The sequence below is a fragment of the Heloderma suspectum genome, chromosome 8 (assembly GCF_057233095.1).
Source record: "Heloderma suspectum isolate Gila_16-S chromosome 8, 16-S_ref, whole genome shotgun sequence".
In the NCBI taxonomy this organism is placed as follows: domain Eukaryota; kingdom Metazoa; phylum Chordata; class Lepidosauria; order Squamata; family Helodermatidae; genus Heloderma; species Heloderma suspectum.
The window spans coordinates 17,291,963-17,310,709 of NC_139465.1; the positions used below are offsets into that span (position 1 = coordinate 17,291,963).

The 18,747-nt window shown below is 45.6% G+C and overlaps 1 protein-coding gene across 2 annotated transcripts in view; it reads right to left on the reverse strand.

Moving 5' to 3' along the window:
• LONP2 (lon peptidase 2, peroxisomal) overlaps positions 1-18,747 on the reverse strand; it is a 64,372-nt gene that overhangs the window by 9,341 nt on the left and 36,284 nt on the right. For both annotated transcript variants that reach the window (XM_084813015.1, XM_084813014.1), the window contains 4 exons: positions 12,160-12,310; positions 11,354-11,480; positions 10,465-10,598; positions 2,474-2,616 (listed from right to left, as the gene is read on the reverse strand). In XM_084813015.1, the coding sequence (XP_084669141.1) occupies positions 2,474-2,616; positions 10,465-10,598; positions 11,354-11,480; positions 12,160-12,310 (555 nt within the window). The remainder of the gene's footprint in view (positions 1-2,473; positions 2,617-10,464; positions 10,599-11,353; positions 11,481-12,159; positions 12,311-18,747) is intronic.

Genomic DNA, 18,747 nt, shown 5'->3' on the forward strand with positions numbered 1-18,747 from the left:
CAGTTAAAAGCATTAAGCTAAAATATGGTGGTGTTTTTTGTATTTTGGCCCCTTTTGCCTTTGGCCCCACCCACCACTGGAATGCAGCACTTGAAAACTTCTGAGAAATGGAATTTGGCCCTTGGACTGAAAGAGGTTCTGCACTCAAAGGGGGTTGTCCCATTTTGAAAACCCATCCCAATTTAAACAGCCTCAGGCACACTCTGCCATCTTCTCAGAGAGGCAAAAGGGGGTAACAGATACACATTCAGACTATTGTCAAGACCATATTTCAAAATTCTACTAAGTGGCATGCAGCTATCTAGCGTGCACCATTGATTGTCATCCTGAGAGAGCAGGATGACCATTTTGATTCTTCAGTGTACAGTGTTTTTAGAATGGCTTCACAAAGCACTCTGGCTTATAAAATCATAGGCATAATTTATTTACTTATTTTTTAAAAAAATGTTTCATTTGAAAAAGGCCTTCCCGTCCGGAAGGCCAATCAAGTCAATTACTTTAGGTTTTCAATGTCTCCCCTGGCTGAGTGCCGACATGCGAATTGCCTTTGCAGGGTCTAGATTTCCAACGACTTATTGATGGCAGAGTGTAGGTCAGAGGTGAAGCTCTCAGCGCTAAAGAGAAAGGGGAAGCAAGAGGCCTGCTGCAGGCTGTAGAAAAGAAAAACAAATGGAACCAATCTGGAATGCTTTTCACCGAGACGGAAGCTGTACTTTTCATGGCAGAGAGAAGGGCAAGGGCAGCTAGGAATACAGAAACCATTTCAAGCCCACTTCTTATTTGAGGCTCCTATCCAGTAATCTTGGTCACTGGCCATGTTCAGACTGTGTCCACCTGGACCTGGTTACAAAAACTCGAGGATAAACTAACTACTGGTTCAGAATGCATCTACCTACCTACCTACCTATCCCCATCTACTAGAGATTTGACATTTTGCCCCAAAGCCTTTATCTGTCTCTGGCCTTAGACCTACACTCTGGTGGAAGCTGTTACTACTAATTATACATCAACATCCATATTTACAAAGCTACAGTAAAAGAGGGCTCCCTAGTCCGTCTTGGATGTGAGCAGAGTTACCTTCATTTCTAAAGCGGTCTGGCTGCAGTCAAGTCACTCTTGAAAGAGCTTTTTTTGAGCCCATGGTCTGCACTAGGAGCGGGGAACCCCTGTTTTCCATTGAGGGCCTCTTTCCCTTGGGGGTAATCTGACAAAGCCAGTGGTGGGCAGAGCCAAAGCCAAAAGTGGTGAGGCCATCCCTCCCTCCCTGTTCTCTTGCCAGTTTCTTTTCCTTCTGTCTTTCTGGTACCCCTCTTCGTTCCCCTCTCCCCCAGGAGGCTGCTGAGGAAGGGACACATCACTTTTGCCAGAGATCTGTAACTGAGTGGTTGCCAAGAGCTTTTGAAATTAGGCCGAAGGCTGCATGAAGTTAGTACCTGGTCTACACCTTAAGGCACAGGAACTGACAACAATAGACTCTCTTTTGTGCCAATATCAAGGAATAAAATGAGTACAAGAAAAAAACCCTACCACTTAGAACCATGATCCAACACCAAATAGTACAGATCCAAGAACTGAAATCCCTATAGTTTGTGCACATGCTAGATCTAGAAATTTTCATTTTTGTCAAGCGCGTCTGTGTCTTTTGTTTTTTTCTGTTGGAAGCAACTGTAAATATGACAGACTACGTGCAGGAGAGATCCATTTTTTAAACACTCAGTTACATAAACCACATTAGCAGAAGTGCATGATAATGACTGTCTAATGATTGAGATATATATGTATATGTATATGTGTGTGTATATGTGTGTGTATGTATGTGTGTGTGTGTGTGTGTGTGTGTATATGTATGTATGTATATATGAATGAACATAAGAAGAGGCATGCTTGATCATATAACATTTCTATGTTGCCCAATAGCCGAAGCTCTTTGGGTGGTTCACAACATATATATCACACCCAGATATTGAGTGAGGGAAGGAAGATGGTGTTTTCAAACAGACTCAGGGACCAAACGTGGGACTGCAGAAACATGAACAAAACTGATGTGGCATCATTTAGCACCAAGTCTTAACTATGGCTGTGTGATGGTCTTTAGCAGCAGAACAGATATCTGGTCCATCGTCTCTGCTTGGGCCTTGACACCATAGCTTTGTTTAAGCACGAAGGGTGCAATGCTATGCATATTTAGACAGAAAAACATCCTACAACTCCATGCAGGCTGGGAATTCTGGGAGGACTTTTTTCAGTCTAAACATGCGTAGAGGATTGTGCCCTAAGGTGCTTCAATAGTTAAGTGCATGCAACAGCTTTAGACAAATCCCAATTTAATGATGCTAATGAGGGGGAGGCTTCCTTGCCCCGTTTCCCAGATCCTTCGAAAAACAAAACCATCCATGAAAGCTACACAGCAAGCAAGAGCAAAAACAATGTACACACACACACACACACACACACACAAACAAAACATAGTTACCTCCAGTTCATACATTGGTGGCCCAAGGATGTCTTTCAAGGCATGGAAATCAATTAAAATGGGCATTTCAGGTGGTAGAGCCAGGTCAGCCGTGTCACTGATAGAATCAGGTTTTGCATCTTCTGAGATATGCTCTCTACACTCTTTAAGATGTAAAAACAAAAATAAGGTCACTTCAGATTTGGAAATGAAAAACATTCTGGTGGCAACTTTAAGAGAACAACCACTTTCAGCGGAGCGTATCTCAGCTTGATTAGCTGAGATATGAATGAGCCTCTTGAATTTGCATGCAGCTCCTTCACATGGACAAGCAAACGAATCAGAAAAAAATCCATTTAGTATAGTTTCCCATTTTTGCCAAACTGGGAAACTCTGGTTAACAGATTCAGAACGAACCAAGATTATTAAGCCAGTTTCAAACCATGGTTGAATATCCTGGCTTGTTCCAAAGCTGTTAACCAGAGTTTCCCAGTTCAGATGAAATGGGAAAATATCGTTAATGGAAGACTTCCTGATTTATTTGCTCCCACTGCAAATGGGCTGCCAAAAGGCTGGTTCGTGGCTTATTAAACCAAGATATGGTTACCCAAACTGTCCCGATCTATATGGTGCTAAGGGATTTTGTGGTGGTGGTGATGAAATCTGGCCGGGCAGGCACAAGACTTCTGGCAGCCACTGACAAGAGCTATGCTGATCCTAAGGGCCAATGATTGGACAAGTTCCCATGCTACAGTAACAGCAGCTATCCTTTAGAAGCCTTACAGAGCAATCCTCCGGCTGCTAGTCAGTGGCTAGATGGCCATAGGATATCTGGTTTTCCAGGTACCGACCTCAGAGCCCATGCTCCAAGACTGGTTCCAGGAGAACCGACCTCCCTCCCTCTTCTGCACTGCCCCGCAGCCCAAAGAGAAGCACAGAGCAGCCAAAGCGGGGCGTTCTGGGGGGCGTTCCGGGGCGGGGAAGGCAGAAATGCCGGAACAACACATCCTACGTGTCGCCCGGCAGCCTCCACCCCCACTCCACCTTCCCGCAGCTAGACAGCCGATTGCAGGGCAGGAGAAGCGGGGAGGGAACGATTCCCTCCGTGCTTCTCCTGCCCTGCATTGGATAGGCAGTCGCCTCCGAGTTTGGGGGTGGCCACCTATCCCCATAGGATTGTGCCCTTAGTGTGTGCAACTATTAGCATGAGGTCCAATGCACACATGCGCTGAGTCAAACGTGTGCAGCAAGCTCCACGTGGCAAGGTATGAGGGAGCTCCCTTGAGCTTACTGCAACTTCGGATACACCACTGCTTAGCCCCTTGTTTTCTCCAGGTGTCTACACTTTAATGTGCCAGTGATTCTCTGCATTAGAGATATCCACACAGTCTCACCAAAGAGTAGATGGGCAATCATATTTAGAGTGCACAAACATTTAGAAGAACAGATGGAAGGAGTCCATGCTCTCCCAATGAGAATCAATTCCCTAGCCCCCCGCCCACCACTTCCCCTGAAGCCCTTACTGCCCTCCCTAGCACCCCCAGGATTTCCCCAGCCTCATGTTGGCCGCTCCTACCCTCCCTAGCCCCCCGCCCCAGTAGCCCCTCTACGCCTCCCTTTTCTTTCTTTTTTCATGCAGCTGGGAGTGCTTCAAAGCAAACGCTGGTTTCCATTCTACCACCATCTTTGCGTCTTAATGCCCTGGGTCCATGTTGGCTCAGATACATTCATGGGAAATAAAGGTGGCGGCAGCTGGAGACCTTTAAGTGACCATAGTTGCCAGCAAGAAAAAAAACGTACAAAAATATTAAAAAATTGGGAAGAGTCAGGTGTGATGGGTGCCAAGGGAGATGTCTCGGGGTGCGAGGTGCCTGTGGGCACCACATTATCAATCCCAGATTTAGGTGGCTATCTGAACTGGGCCTATGTCTAAAAATTATAACATGAACATCAGGCCAGAATCGTTTTCTGGAACAAGTAATATTCCAGAATGTAAAGAATCTAAAGGTTTATTACCTTTTATTCCACTTCTTTCTCCTCAAAATAGCATCCACAGAGCTCCGAGGAAGTCTCCCATTGCTGGCTAGGGTCAGGCCTGCTTAGCTTTGAACAGAACCACCCCAAGATGCTTTCAGACCATTCTCAGTGGTGTCGGGAATTGTTTCTGGCAACAATGTCTCTAAGGCTTTTTTACCCAACTATGTACATCCTCCTAAAAAAACAACTCTTTTTTTTAGAAAAGTGCATGTGTTCAATTTTATTTTTGGTTATCTGCCCTTGGGAAGGGGTGGGCTAGAACTTAAAACTTGTTCACTCAATCCACACAAAGAACTGATTAAAAAAAGGGGTGTTTTGGGGGTGGGTGGGGAAAGATTAAGGCTGGCAGCTTACACACACTAAGTGGGAAGGGAGGGCCCATAGCTCAGTGGAAGGCCACATAGAAGGTAGGGATGTCAGAGAAATCTGCAATGGAATCAGATGTGTTTGGATTTCTATCAATCTGACCCACAGATTCCACAGTGGACCAGCTTTTCCCAAATTACATGGATTCCATGGACTTGCAGACTGTTTTTTTAATCTTCCCAGAATTTTATGAACATTTAGTCGTAGAAAAATACTTAGGGCCAAAAATGTGCATTTTGAGGAGGATTTATGCATTTTCACAAGTGCAAATTTGCGCAAATTTGGGAAACTGGGAAAAATCTGATTCCGTCAATGAGTGGACAACGAAACGAAAGGCATCTGACAATCTGTAACATGCAGACGAGTTCAATCCCTGGCATCTCCAGTTAAAAGGATGAGGTCACATGTGATGGAAAAGACCTTTCTCTGCCAGAGACCCTAGGGAGCTACTGCCAGTCAGAATAATACTGGACTAGTTGGATTATAGTTTGACCTGGTACAAGACAGCTTCCTGGAGTAAGTCCCATTGAAGACACTCACTTCCAAACGCACATGTATAGGAGTGGGATGCAAGTTGAAAACTGGTTGTAGGTATTGCCCATTTTCATAGAGAATTTGGGACACAATCCACTAGGAAGCTGGGCTCCTATCTGGCTCCCTAACATTTCAACGGGTCTTGCACAGCAGAGCTTTCTGTTGGAGTTTGCCACTGGATTTTGTTCTAAGAAAAAAAAAAAAAGGAGTTGGGGTGGAGAATGGGAAGGTGCCAGAGATCTGGGGCCTTGTCCAAGTGCTACATTTTTCACTGACATTCCCTTAAGTGTGTTAACCACAGTGCAGCTTTATTCAAAGCTTACAGCTGCCTACGGCCCCATCACCTTGGGATTTGCATTTTCGGTCATGTTCCTACAGAGACATTGGCTGAAGTTGAACTCTGTCCTCTTTGGAAGGAGACAGCACAATAAAATAAAATAAATAAAAATGCAAGCAAGAGAAACTTGCTTTGTTAAAAGCCCAGGTGTTTTGAAGCCTCACACTTGCTATGCAAACAAATGCATTTAATAAAAAATTCAAGACCCTGGGATTTTACACTCTGCTCATAAAACTCCACATGCTTTAGCCAAAACAGACCTGAGCTTGAGCACAATTGTAAAAAAAATGTTAAATATATGGCCATTATTAAGCCTGTTGTACAATTCACAAGGCAATTTGGCCTGAAATGAAAAGTCATGTTTTTCAGATTTATTTTTATTTATTTTAGTCTTGCAATGTCAAAGGTAGCTTATGAAAAGGAGGGATCTGTCATTTAGCTTTTGACCTGGCAGATTCGAGGACTCTCCTTCACTTAGGGCAGGCTGAGGTGCAGCTGCACCCTGTTTGGTCTGGAGGGCGGATTCTGCCCCCCTGCCCCCGGATCAATCCAGCAGGCTGGATAATGTTGGTGGGGGAGGAGGGGAAGTCCCCCTCTCTTCCCCTGATGTTAGGGCAGCGTCAAGGGTAGGCATGGTTGGGCACTTGCTGAGAGCCCACACTCCAGCAGGGGCCCACTGACAACAGCCCCCTAGAGTTGCTCCCCCATTGGAACCTGCTTCTTCACCTGGCTCTGGCTCTGCACCAGACAACAGTGGTGGTGGTAACGAGGCCAAGTCAAGCAAGTAAGTGGTGGCAATGATGAGAAAGTGGATAAGGACACTTACCCATTGCTGGTGACAACAGCGGTGAGAAGTTTACTGAGGGAGGGGCCCATTCAGGGTGCCTTGCGCAAGGGCCCTCCAACACCTGGAGCCAGCACCACCTGACTTCACACTCCTCCCATTTTACCTTTCTCTGGTAGAGAGAGGAGTTCGGTGCCTCTCTGTGCACAGAGAAAAGGATGCTGCCAGTGCTTGGAGGAGCAGCTCATCTAAGCACCGGGTGAGTCACATAGCGGCTTCATGCTCTGCTCATCCTCCTGACTGAGACGGGGGGCTCGATGAACTTCTTGCATACACACAGATATACATGGGGTCAAGGGAATCCCTTCCCTTTTCTCTGATCACTGTTGAGAGGGCAGAGATAAGGGAAGGGTTTCCCTAGCTAGCACTAGCCAGGGAAACCCTTGGCAGGGTCCCCATGGCTCTGCAGGCCACAAGTGGCCTGTGGGTTGTGCACCCCTGACGTAAACCATCGGATGAAGCTCCTGTAACTTGTGACCCAAGATGAATGCTTCCCACCAGCTACAAAGGACAGGCCACTGGGGCCAGGGAAAGGACTCAAAAAACCTCTTAAGTCTTGCTGCCTGCCTGACCTGGAATGAAGAAACTGAGAGGTTGTCAAGAACCCAGCAAGCCACAATACACGGCTGGTGAACTGCCTTCAGTTTGGTGGACTGAAGCCAGGCAGGCCTGCACTAGATCATCCAAGGCAGCCCGATTTACTACAGCCCTGAACAACTGCAGTTTGGCGGCACTTGTCCTCCGCCTCCTCTATCGTTTTTACACCCTCACCCACCTCCTGCTTTTCTGGAACACGGTAGCACCACACAAATGCCAGCGCAGACCGAAGAGCAAGCCCCCCTCCCTGTTTTGTCGGGCTCGCTTTTCTCATGCACGGTTTTGCCTGCTGCCAAGTTGGGCCACACAAAAACAACTGTTCACAGTTTAGTCCTTCTGGGTTTCCGCCAAACGGCCCCAAAAAACCTTGAGCTTTACACCATTTGGAAGCATTCAGCTTGCGATTACTTTCCTAGCTGGCAGCAATTTGCAGCTCTAATTTTAAACACTGTAAATAACTCCTTCACTGGATTTGCTGGAATGCTGAAGACAGCCTCCCTTTTGTTCTGCGTTTAATAGTAAACAAGTCGCTATGGTCATGTGAAGGGAAGAGCTTTCAAAACTGTCTCACTAGTAAACCTAGAAAACAAACAACGCTATCCTACATCTAGTCATCTAGATGTAGATGTAGGCTTGGGGGGGGGGGGAATAAATTAAAAACAACAACAACAGATTACCAGCACTACCTGCAGAAATGTTTCTGGGTGCTTCCAGATGGGGGAGTTTCTGGGGCTACAAAATCAGCCATTGCTCTTCCACTATAAGCTACAAGTGGAACTGCAGTTAACCTGCCACACTACCAGGGATCTGGTGCATTGTATACACACATTTTGCTAGGTTTTGTCCACACTAGCGGATGGGACATAGCTGTGTGGGTGGGGAAAGGACAATTCACCCTCCTACTCCTCCTTCCTCCCTCCCCCAATACCATTTCAGAGAAGGTCTCGGGGCCACATTCCAGTGGTGGGTGGGGCAACCTGAAAAGGGGCAGGGCCAAGAAAACCAAAAATAACAGCATAACATATCGTAAAGCTCTTACTGCCTCTAACTGACTGCCAGCAAGCTGCTTTTGAAACACACCTTCATTCCAGAAAGCAGTTAGCCATGCGGTACTTATCCAAAGCCGCTTTGGGCCTGTGGAATTAGATGCATGGTTCTAATGGAATCCCAGGCAAGATATTCACGTATACTTCTCCACCTATGTGGCCCAAGGTATCGAATCCTAAGCACATATGTGCAGCCCCTAGAAAAGTGACTTCTCAAATGCATTTGGGTCTCAACTAACCCCTTTCTGGAACAACAGTGTATTTTGATATAGGCAAGATGTCAACATTTCAGCTCACGTACCACATGGGCTATCAAGAGTACGTTGTTTTTAAAAATTTAGATTTAACAATTTAAATGTGTATATATATATATATTTAAAACAATACAAAAGAGTAAACTGATGACTATTCTGATAAGTCTGTCTCTATCTCTGTCTTTATCTCTATGTCTGTCTGTCTGTCTATATGAGAAAGCCTTGTGCAGACATCTGTCTCTGTCTGGTTCCTCAGTCTGAAAAAAAAAAAAAAGAACATAAGAAGAGCCATGCTGGATCAGATGAAGGGCCCATCTAGTCCAGCATTCTGTTCACACAGTCGCCAACCAGCTGCCCATGGGAAACCCACAAGCAGGACATGAGCACAACAGCACCCTCCTGCCCATGTTCCCCAGCATATGGTGCACACAGGCTCACTGCCTCTGGTACTGGAGACAGCACACAGCCATCAGGACTAGTAGCCATTGATAGCCTTTTCCTCCAGGAATTTGTCCAACCCCCTTTTAAAGCCATCCATATTGGTGGCCATCACTACATCCTGTGGTAGCAAATTCCATAGCTTAACTATGCGCTGTATATTGGCCCAAGGTCTATAGCTGGTAATCACCATATCAATAACTCTGCTGCCAAATGAAAGTGTTTCCCCCCTCCCCTTAAAGAAACTTGTAAATGAGGTAAAAGTTCAGGGGCTGAAGATTCCCCCACATTGTACGAATCCCTGTAAAAATATTCCTCTAAACCTCCACCTGGCAGACACAATGCTGAATGGCTCTCCCAAAATGTCTTCCTGCCTTCATCCAGAAAAGAAACCACTGATAATTAATAATGGTAAGTCTGCCAGCCAATATAAAAGCATCTGAATCATCAGTGAGATTTGAATCCCAGATTATATTTGCAGTGTAGGATGTTTATGGCATGCCTGTCCAATGGCCAGGCTAAAGGATTTATTCTTAATGAAGGCACATGCGTGCTTCCATGCAAGATTATACAAATTCTGAATGCAAAGATCATAACAGCAAGAGGGGATGGGCCCACAGGTATAAATATCTGTTGTCACTCATTACTCCTCCTTGTTGCTTTCATTCCCGTATGCAGAGATCTTTGTGGTGGTACCATTACAGCCATTTACTTGGTGACTTGCTCAGGGCTGCTTCTTGTATTACAGCAGTGGCGCTGAACCTCAGGCCCGTGAGCCAACCCTGCCTGCCTGCGATCCCAATCTGGCCCTCTGCGGTTCCCCAGATGGCCACCCCATTCCCCTGGCCCCAGCCCCTTCAGCCCCACCCGCACTTTTGCCTTCAGCCATGCGCCCCCCGCAAGCTTCTCCAAAATGGAATTTGGCCCTTGGGCTGAAAAAGGTTCTGCATCCCTGTGTTAGAGAAATAGCATGATTGATTCTTCCAACAACACTGGAACCCTAGCAGTCATTAGGCGGGGCCAGGCAATGCTGTAGTGAACCACACCACTACTTGACCCTTCCCATGCGCCCTCCTGAGTTTTGACATCCCACTGAGTGGCAGAGGAGGAGGATGTGGTGTATCTGGGTGAAGGAAACTCGGTAACTGTGGGGCAGCCTCTGGGGACACCATGCTGATACCCTGCCTTTTGGGGTTGCTGTTGCTAACAGGGCATGCAGCGGGACATAGGATGGTGTCAGCTTCTTACGTCTGCCAGATCCAAGTCACTAATGGCTTCACAGGTCAAAATGTAGGTTTAGCTGTAAGTCCTCATGGTGTATCCATCTCTCCACCACAAACTCAGCAAAGATGTCTTTTTTCCAATGGATGCACGCAGACAATCCTACTGCTCATTAAGAGAGAGGAACGCCAGAAACGAAACCCTGCCTGTTTATTTTGGTCAAGGACAAAACATATGCAAATCTACAAACTCAAATATGGCCATGGCCCCCTTCTTAGGCAACCTTCCAAGCCAGAGAGAGCTGGCAACTGGCAGAAGGATATAAATGACACACAAACCTCCTCCTTCTGTCACTTCAGAGCGATCTGGCTTTGTCTCCTTGTGCTGGCCTTCTGCCACTTTCACGGCAACCGCTCGACAAATGGCTCCAAATTTGCGATCTAAAGAGCGAACTCCTGCCTCCCGGGTGTATCTAGCACAAAGAAGCAGACAAGGTCTTCTGGTGAGGGTCTAAATAGACATGATCCTGGATTACCTTACGGGTGTTATTAACTTACACAGAATATATTTCTAAGTTTGGCAAGCAGACTTCCGCCAGTTATTTTAAACACAAAAAGAGATATGCAAAGCGCTCTGATGGCTGAAATGAAGCAGCATCTACATCTCAGGATCTATCCAAGGAAGGAAGATTTATTGATTGTGTCGATGTAGAAGTGGAGCCAAAGAGCAACCCCAAGCATGGTAGAATTTTGTTCTCTGCTTAAACAATCTGACGTCTTAACACTTCGAAAAGCTACATGCAGCTCTAAACTCTCTTTCTGCCTTTCTGCTTTTAAGGCTGTTCTCCCCTTTTACCTGCAACTGAGGTTTTGCCCCATCTTTTTGGAATCTTGTTTCTCCTTCCACAAACCCCAAACCTTCAACTACCCACACCCCAACTCGGCTTCTGAGACTTCACCCAGCACTGCTCAGCACACTTTCAACTCTATTTTTGCAACGTTAAGGACTAGAAACTTGTGTTAAAAAGCACAGATGCTCAGGATGCTAAATTTTATTTTTGTACATGGCCCTGGATGCTTTGATACCTTGTGGCAATCAACATTCCCCTTCAAGCATTTTCCCTCCAGTTCTTTTGTTCAGATTTTTAAACTATTGATTTCCTAGGCAGCTACAAAAATGTACTACAGAAATTAAATGTAGCAAAAATAATATATTTTTTTAAATTACCGGGTGATGATTGCCAGAGTTGCTTCTTGGGGAATCTGAATCTGCTGAGGAGTCAGTCCGTGCTGTTCCAGCTGCTTTGGAATCAAATGCCGATGTGCAATTTCTATCTTCTCTTCTTGTGTGTATCCTTTGAAACAGGACATCTGATTTAGAACAGGGGTGTTGAACATTATTCAGACCAAGGGACGGATTTCACCTGGGGTCCCAATCTGGCCCTCCAGGGTTTCCCAAATGGCCACACCCCTTCCCTTGGACCCACCCCCTTTTCCTTGAGTGCTGATTGTTTGGTGGTTTCCTGGCTTTTGCACATTCCCTCCCCCGCCATACTAAAAAGGCTGAAATGCCTCTCCTAAGACTTAGTGACTAGCAGTAAGAGCTTTGAGCTAAAATATGCTGGTATTCTGGCCCTGGCCCTTTTGTCTTTGGCCCCTCCCACCACTAGAATACTGCTTCTCTGAAATGGAACCTGGCCCTCAGGCTGAAAGAAGTTCTGAACTCCTGGTCTGCTGCAACCTTTTTTTAAACTGGAGATGCTGGGGACTGAGCTCAGGTCTGGCGCTCCAACACTATATTCAGGCTGTCACATTTTATCATGCTATGAGCCACCCAGAGAGTTTGGGCTATTGGGCAGTATAAAATGTAGTAAATGAGTGAATGAAATGAAATGAATTTGTGAGCTTCCCTGGATCTGACTGACCACCAATGAAGACAACGCCAAACTAGATGGATCTTAGAAACGCAGCAGTAAAGCCACTTTTATAGTCTTATATTCCCGCCACCCCACCCACAAGTCAGTTCTGCATTACCTGGAACCTGAATGATCTCCATCCTGTCCAGCAAAGCAGGTGGGATGGTGGCAGTAGTGTTGGCGGTGGCAATGAAAAGGACTTGAGACAAGTCAAAGGCTACGTTCAAGTAATGATCCGTGAAGCTGTGGTTTTGCTCAGGATCCAAGACCTTAAAAGAAGATACAAAAAAGAAAAGGAAAAAAAAAAAGAATTTGCTCCATCTTGCAAATTTAACTCCTCTCATTAAATGACTGCCTTCTAGCAGACTGCCTTCCCTTATATATACCCAGGCAACATTTAAGATCATCAGAGGAGGCCTTACCTGTCATTCCAAAACAAAAGGAATGTCGCCATGAAGAACCCCAATGGTGGGCCTTCTCGGTAGTGGCACCTGCCCTCTGGAAAACCCTCCTCCATGCAGTTTGGGAGACAGAAAATATGGCACCTTTCAAATGCCTCCTAAAAAAGCACTTTTTCACCTAGGCTTTCCCTCGGCTGTAACTGCTGTTGGGTTTTACTTTGGTTTTACATGCAACTTTTATACTTTTAGTTTTATATTATGTTTTATCATGTTGTATTTTATGGTTTTAATTGCTGCGAACTGCCCAGGGAGCCTCAGCTACTGGGCAGTATAGAAATGTAGTAAGTAAAAAAATACAAGAGGAGTTGCAGCTAGGTATTCACAATCAAATTCATTAACTGAGACATTAATACATCACTCCAGTGCTGAAGGAGTTGCACTGGTTACCAGTTGTTTTCCGGGCCAAATTCAAGGTGTTGGCTTTGACCTTTAAAACCCTATATGGTTCCGGCCCAGCCTATCTTAAGGAGCGCCTCCAGCAACACCAGACAGGCCGCTTAACAAGATCAGCCTCAGATGGCCTTCTCTCTGTCCCATCAGCCAGGACAGCTAGACTGGTGGGGACGAGGGAGAGGGCCTTCTCTGTGGTGGCCCCCACTCTGTGGAACTCCCTCCCTAGGGAACTCCGTCATGCCCCCTCTTTAATGAGCTTCCGTCGTGCATTAAAAACGTGGTTGTTCAGGTAGGCATTTGGGGTGGGTTAGGGTATTTTTTTAAAAAAAAATTATGGTAAAATTTTATTGTTTTAAATTGTTTTATGGTGGGTTGTACATCGCCCAGAGTGGCTGGGTGACCAGTCAGATGGGCGATTAATAAATTTAATAAATAAATAAATAAATAAATAAATAAATACAGAAATCTACTAACAATTTTAGAAAGTTTCAAAATGCTGACAAAAGACATCTAGACTTTAAATATATATAAGCACGGGTCTTCAAGCAGTGGGTTGGGAACCACAAGTGGGACACAGCCTGACCCAAAGGGTCACTCACACACATGGCATCACAGCCCTTAAAAAATAAAAAAGAGTAGGAAGACTATACTGGGAGAGAAAACACAAGAGAGAGGGTATCGGTACCCTACACATTTATAGAGGTTCTCCACTAGTTTAATTGCCAGGACTCCTCACTTTCACCCCCCACCCGAAGGTCTTAGGAATTGTAGTCTGGGGAGGACACTAACACATTTTTTGCTAGAGGTCCCTAAGCCCCATGCCCTGAACTACAATTCCTAGGGTTCCTTAGAATGAAGAAATGACTTGGGGAAAAGCCAGAAATCAGAAGCAGAGCACATGCTTTGCATGCAGAAGGTCCCAGGGATCTCTGATTAAAGAGGTCTGGGTAGCAGGTGATAGGAAAGGCCTCTGAGTGAGATCCGAAAGAGCCACAACCAGTCATAGTAGCCTTTGCCCAACCTGGTAGCTTCCAGTTGTGTTGGCTGCAGTAGGCAATGCTGGGCTAGATGGACAGGCTGTTTGGCCTGGTCTAAGGCAGCTTCCTTGGTTCCCCAACTATTAAAACTAGTTAGGCCGGTTTGCCCCTTCATGGATCACAGCCTTGTTGTGGCGAAGGGGCTTGCGTAACTCAGTGAAGCCATAAGCTATGCCGTGCAGGGCCACCCAAGACGGACAGGTCATGGCAGAGAGTTCTGACAAAATGTGGTCCACTGGAGAAGGACATGGCAACCCACTCCAGTATGCTGGGAAAGACTGAAGGCAAAAGGAGAAGGGGACGGCAGAGGATGAGATGGCTAGATAGCATCACGGATGCAATGAATATGAACTTGAGCACGCTCCGGGAGAGAGCGCAGGACAGGAAGGCTTGGCGTGCTATGGTCCATGGGGTCACGAAGAGTCGGACACGACTGAACGACTGAACAACAACAACAACAACAAGGCCGGTTTGACGACATGCCCAGAGAAAGAGGGGCATGTGTGTTAAAAAAAATTAATATAGGAATCACAATTTGCAGGGCTAGGGTTAAAGGTTGAGGACTCTTTTTTTAAAGCGACATGCACAAGGAGATTTTTTTGCGCCATACCCAGTCCATTGCTTATGCCTGTAAACGCTACTGCAGAGACTTCAACTATTTTTTTTAAAATCCTGACACATACACTTTCAAATAAAAGATTCCAGGGTTGTACCTGGCACATCTATGTCTTACCATTAAATCAAGCCTGCACAAAGAGATGGAATGATAGACAGATGGATGCCTGGATACTAAGCTCTGTTCCTGCTCAGGAACTGACAGAATGGGGTTTTCCTTCTCCAGCTACTGCCTTATCCCACATGGGAGAAAGGAAGATGGCTCAGCTGTTCTCTAATTTGCTTCAGAATCTTCTGTACCCAATTTTAAACACGCACGCACGCACGCACACACACACACACACACACACTCCCCAAATGAAAAGCAACATAACATTATTACTGTTTTCTATGGTACATGCACACTCTGTCCTCATTTGAGCTCAGTATTTCAGGAAGTGCTACTTTGATTTCAAACATGCTTACTTTGGGCAAACATATTTACTTTGCTACTGCTAGCACAATGGAAAACTAGCCAAAATTCCCATGTCCAGAACAGGACAAGTCAGCAGAGCTCATGGAAGAGAGTTCCGCTGCCCTGTGCCATTCTGGAAGTGGTAGTTCTGGCTAGTTTCTGGTTGCGCTAGCCAGAGCTAGTTTTCTTCCGCACAACATGTTCAGAACTTCTGGACAACCTGCATTGGATCCTGCCTTTTAAACCAGGGGTGGACAACCTGTGGTCCTAGGGCTGTGTGTGCCCTTGAGCAAATTTCAAGCCCTCTGCAAGTAATCAGTTCAGACTTCTGACAAGTGCCATCTGTCCCTCCTCCAGCCCATTGGAGGGTGGGGGCAGGGAAGAGGTGGGGAAATGAAAAGTGTGGCAGAAAGAAAAAGGGCGTAGCAGAGAGAGAAGGGGTGCCCTCTCCCACTTTTATCTTTGGCCACGCCCACCACCAGCATGCAGTCCTGGACAGATTACCCTTGCAAAAAGGTGGACCTCAACAGAAAAAAATGGTTTCCCATCTCTACTTTAATCCTTTTACAATGAAGTCATTTTATATATGCTGCTGTTCATTTGTGTTTGGGGTCAATTCCTGCCTTTTTTTTTTTTTTTTAAAGGTAGGTATATAAACCCTCAACCATGTTCAGAAAGTTCTTGCATATTCTGCCCACCAACTACACTAAGCAGAGGTGGCTCTTAGGAAGGAGTCCATGAGAAAAGGATGCATTTTATGCACACACAGACCCACACATATACACAAGTGGCATTCCTGCACTGCCTTGTGTCTATTCTATAATAGATGGGATCCATCTGAAAGTATTGCCAAAAAGATTAACTTTCAAACTGTTGGCCTGAAGTAGAGAAAGCCCACATGGGATCTTCTCCATAAACAACAGATGTAGGTGCTATAGCTACATCACAATTAAAGAAAAAGGAAACCTACCACTATTGAGAAGTTACTGTTTAGTGCAGGGTTGGGCAATACACGGCCCGCAGGTTGTAAGCAGTCCTCCAGCCACTTTTATTTCTCCACTCCTTGTCTCCGCTGCTGCATTTGTCACCATGATGGCAGTGGCAAAGAAACCAAGCAGTTTACAAGTGTTCAAAGCACTTCCCACATAGTATGAATGCTGAAAATCCTCATGCATTCAATAAGAAATTGAATAAACAATGAGAAACCTGCTACTCGCCTGGAGGCAACTGTTACGAGTCCATAGCCGGCCAGGTGAATGACAGGCTGCATGTGTGGAATAAGTGTATATAACACACCAGACATGCAGACTACCACTGACCTGGCCGCCTATGGACACTAACAATTGCCTCCAGGCAAGTAGCAGATTTCTCGTTGCTTATTAAATTCCTCATTGAAGTGCTCTGAACACTCATAATCTGCTACATAAATGCAAAGTATCATCATAATCTCTGGATCTAATACTCCTAGTATTTATCATCATTATCATCATCTCTCACAGCAGAGTGTAGGAGGAGAACTCCTACAGAGAGAGGCAGAGAGAAAACTACTGCATTTGTGATTGGGTGTTGGAGTTGTGTATAACAAGCGTGCCCCCATCCCACTTTGTGAGGGAGGTCAACAGGAAGAGGAGATGGATTGGCGGAACCGGAGTGATCGGAGAAGGGGATGAGCAAAGCTCTGGTTCAGATGGCAATAATCAATTTTTAAAAATAGACTTTTAAACAGGTGCATAGGAACACTGAGGGTGGGAGGGAAATTAGACTATGCCACAGGCAGCCAGCTTACTTTGGCTGCACGCAGCTAGGTGCTATGCAGTTCAATCACTAGCTCTTATTCCAGTTGAGTGGCTGTTAGCAGGGATCTCTGCTGAGGCCATCAAGAAGGGAACAGCAGGGTAATTTACCATCCATTAGAGGATGAGCAAATGCCACCGATACAAACATTTACACACCAAGCATCTGCCCTGTACTTATTTCCCTGTCAAACAGCCACAAAGCAAAATTGCCACTGTTGCTCCAGTAATGGGATGTTAATTAAGCCTAAATTGAAATGGACACTCCACACCGATTCCTGATGTGTTTCAAGGTGAACACTGGAGCTGTGAGCGCCTGGATACGGCACTTGTTTCAAGTGGTCACTTGGCAAATTACTTAAGAGTGTGGGACTAGTTGGTGGCTGACGGTGCAAGCCTTTTCCCATTTAATTCTAGACATCTCTCAGAGGTAATTTACCCATCGTAGCCTCCAAAAGACTCTTAGGTGGAAGATACATTGCGCCTTGCAAATAATTAGCAGATTGCTTTTAGCAGAAGTGCAGCTTCCAGGGAGAGGGGTAGTTGAGGGAGTCTGTTGCAGCACAACCAACACAGTCTCGTGGCACCTTAAAGACAGAAATGCAGCATCTGAGAAATTCCAAGATATAGTCTGCTTTTCTGGAAGTCTCTGAAATGTAATATAATACTGTGTTGGATCAGTCTTGATGGTGCTACTAGCTGGTCATAGCTCTGTGTATAGGGTGGCCAAATTTACAGAAGACAGTCCTCTGTTTGAAGGTCTGTCTAGTCCATGTCCAGTTTAAAGATAAAAGAACCCCAAGAAGAGAAAGCAGGGGCCTTGAACTTGCCCACCTACAGTTAGCACCTGGGACAGGAGACTGAGCAGGCACCAAAGTCACTTGGTCACAGCTGCCCGCCACTATGGTGACATGAACTGTATTTCTATTGAAATCCCAGAAATTTCTAAACATGCTAATTTATATGTATAGTTGCCCATGTAAATTTTACGCAGGGCTGTGATCTCTTTTGTCCTCTCTTTCGCTGATGTATTTAATCTTTCGAGGTGATACATAATTCGCCACCCTATCGGTGTACTGCATACCTTCCATATTAGCAAAGTGTTTTTCCTCTTGTCCATTTTTTCTTTTCTCTCTTTTCCCTCCCTCCTATCCTCTTCTTTCCCCCCTTTCTCTTTTGGGGAGGAGGACAGGGTGAGAGGCTGGGGGGATAGTTGGGTGTGGGCAGGATTGCTGGGGAAATTTTATTTAAGTTGACTCTGTTGAAAACCTTTTGAAAATACGGAGACAATCTAAATATGCTTGTTTTAAAGAATGAGGTGGTAGAGGCTCATGCTATAAAAGGAGGGTCCATATTTTTAAATGCTCACCCATATTAAACATTCCTTGCATGTAGTGAGCTAATACATCCGGGATAAAGCTTTAGTGTAGCCCTTTCTCTGATTGAGGTTTACCATATAAAAGGAGGATTATATATGGGGGAGCATCCAAAAATATGAAACCCGTCTCCCCACACACACAAGTAGTCTGAGTGGATACAGTCCAGAATTCCACTACCTCTGCCTACCACATCATTGTGTTAATGTGTAGAACAGCTCTAAGAACTCAAGGCTTTGGGTATCGGGATAAAACATACGTTTCTAACTACTCATGTCTACCTCAGTAGAATACACCAATCAACAAGCAGAACACATGACACTTGAAATCAAATGTTAAATGTATACCAAAGCACTGTTGTTCTCTCCATTGTGAGCGGGGCTGTCCCATGACATTTTGTTGCCTGAGGCACAGGACAAGATGGCGTCCCCTCCCATTCCATGTACAAAAGCCAACTGGACTGGCAGCTGAATCTTTCTTCAATGCTGGCAATGAGACAGCATCCTCCACCACACCTGAAGGCAGCAGGCTAGCTTAGGGGCTGCAGGGCAGGCCGCATGACCCACAGCTCTGTCCT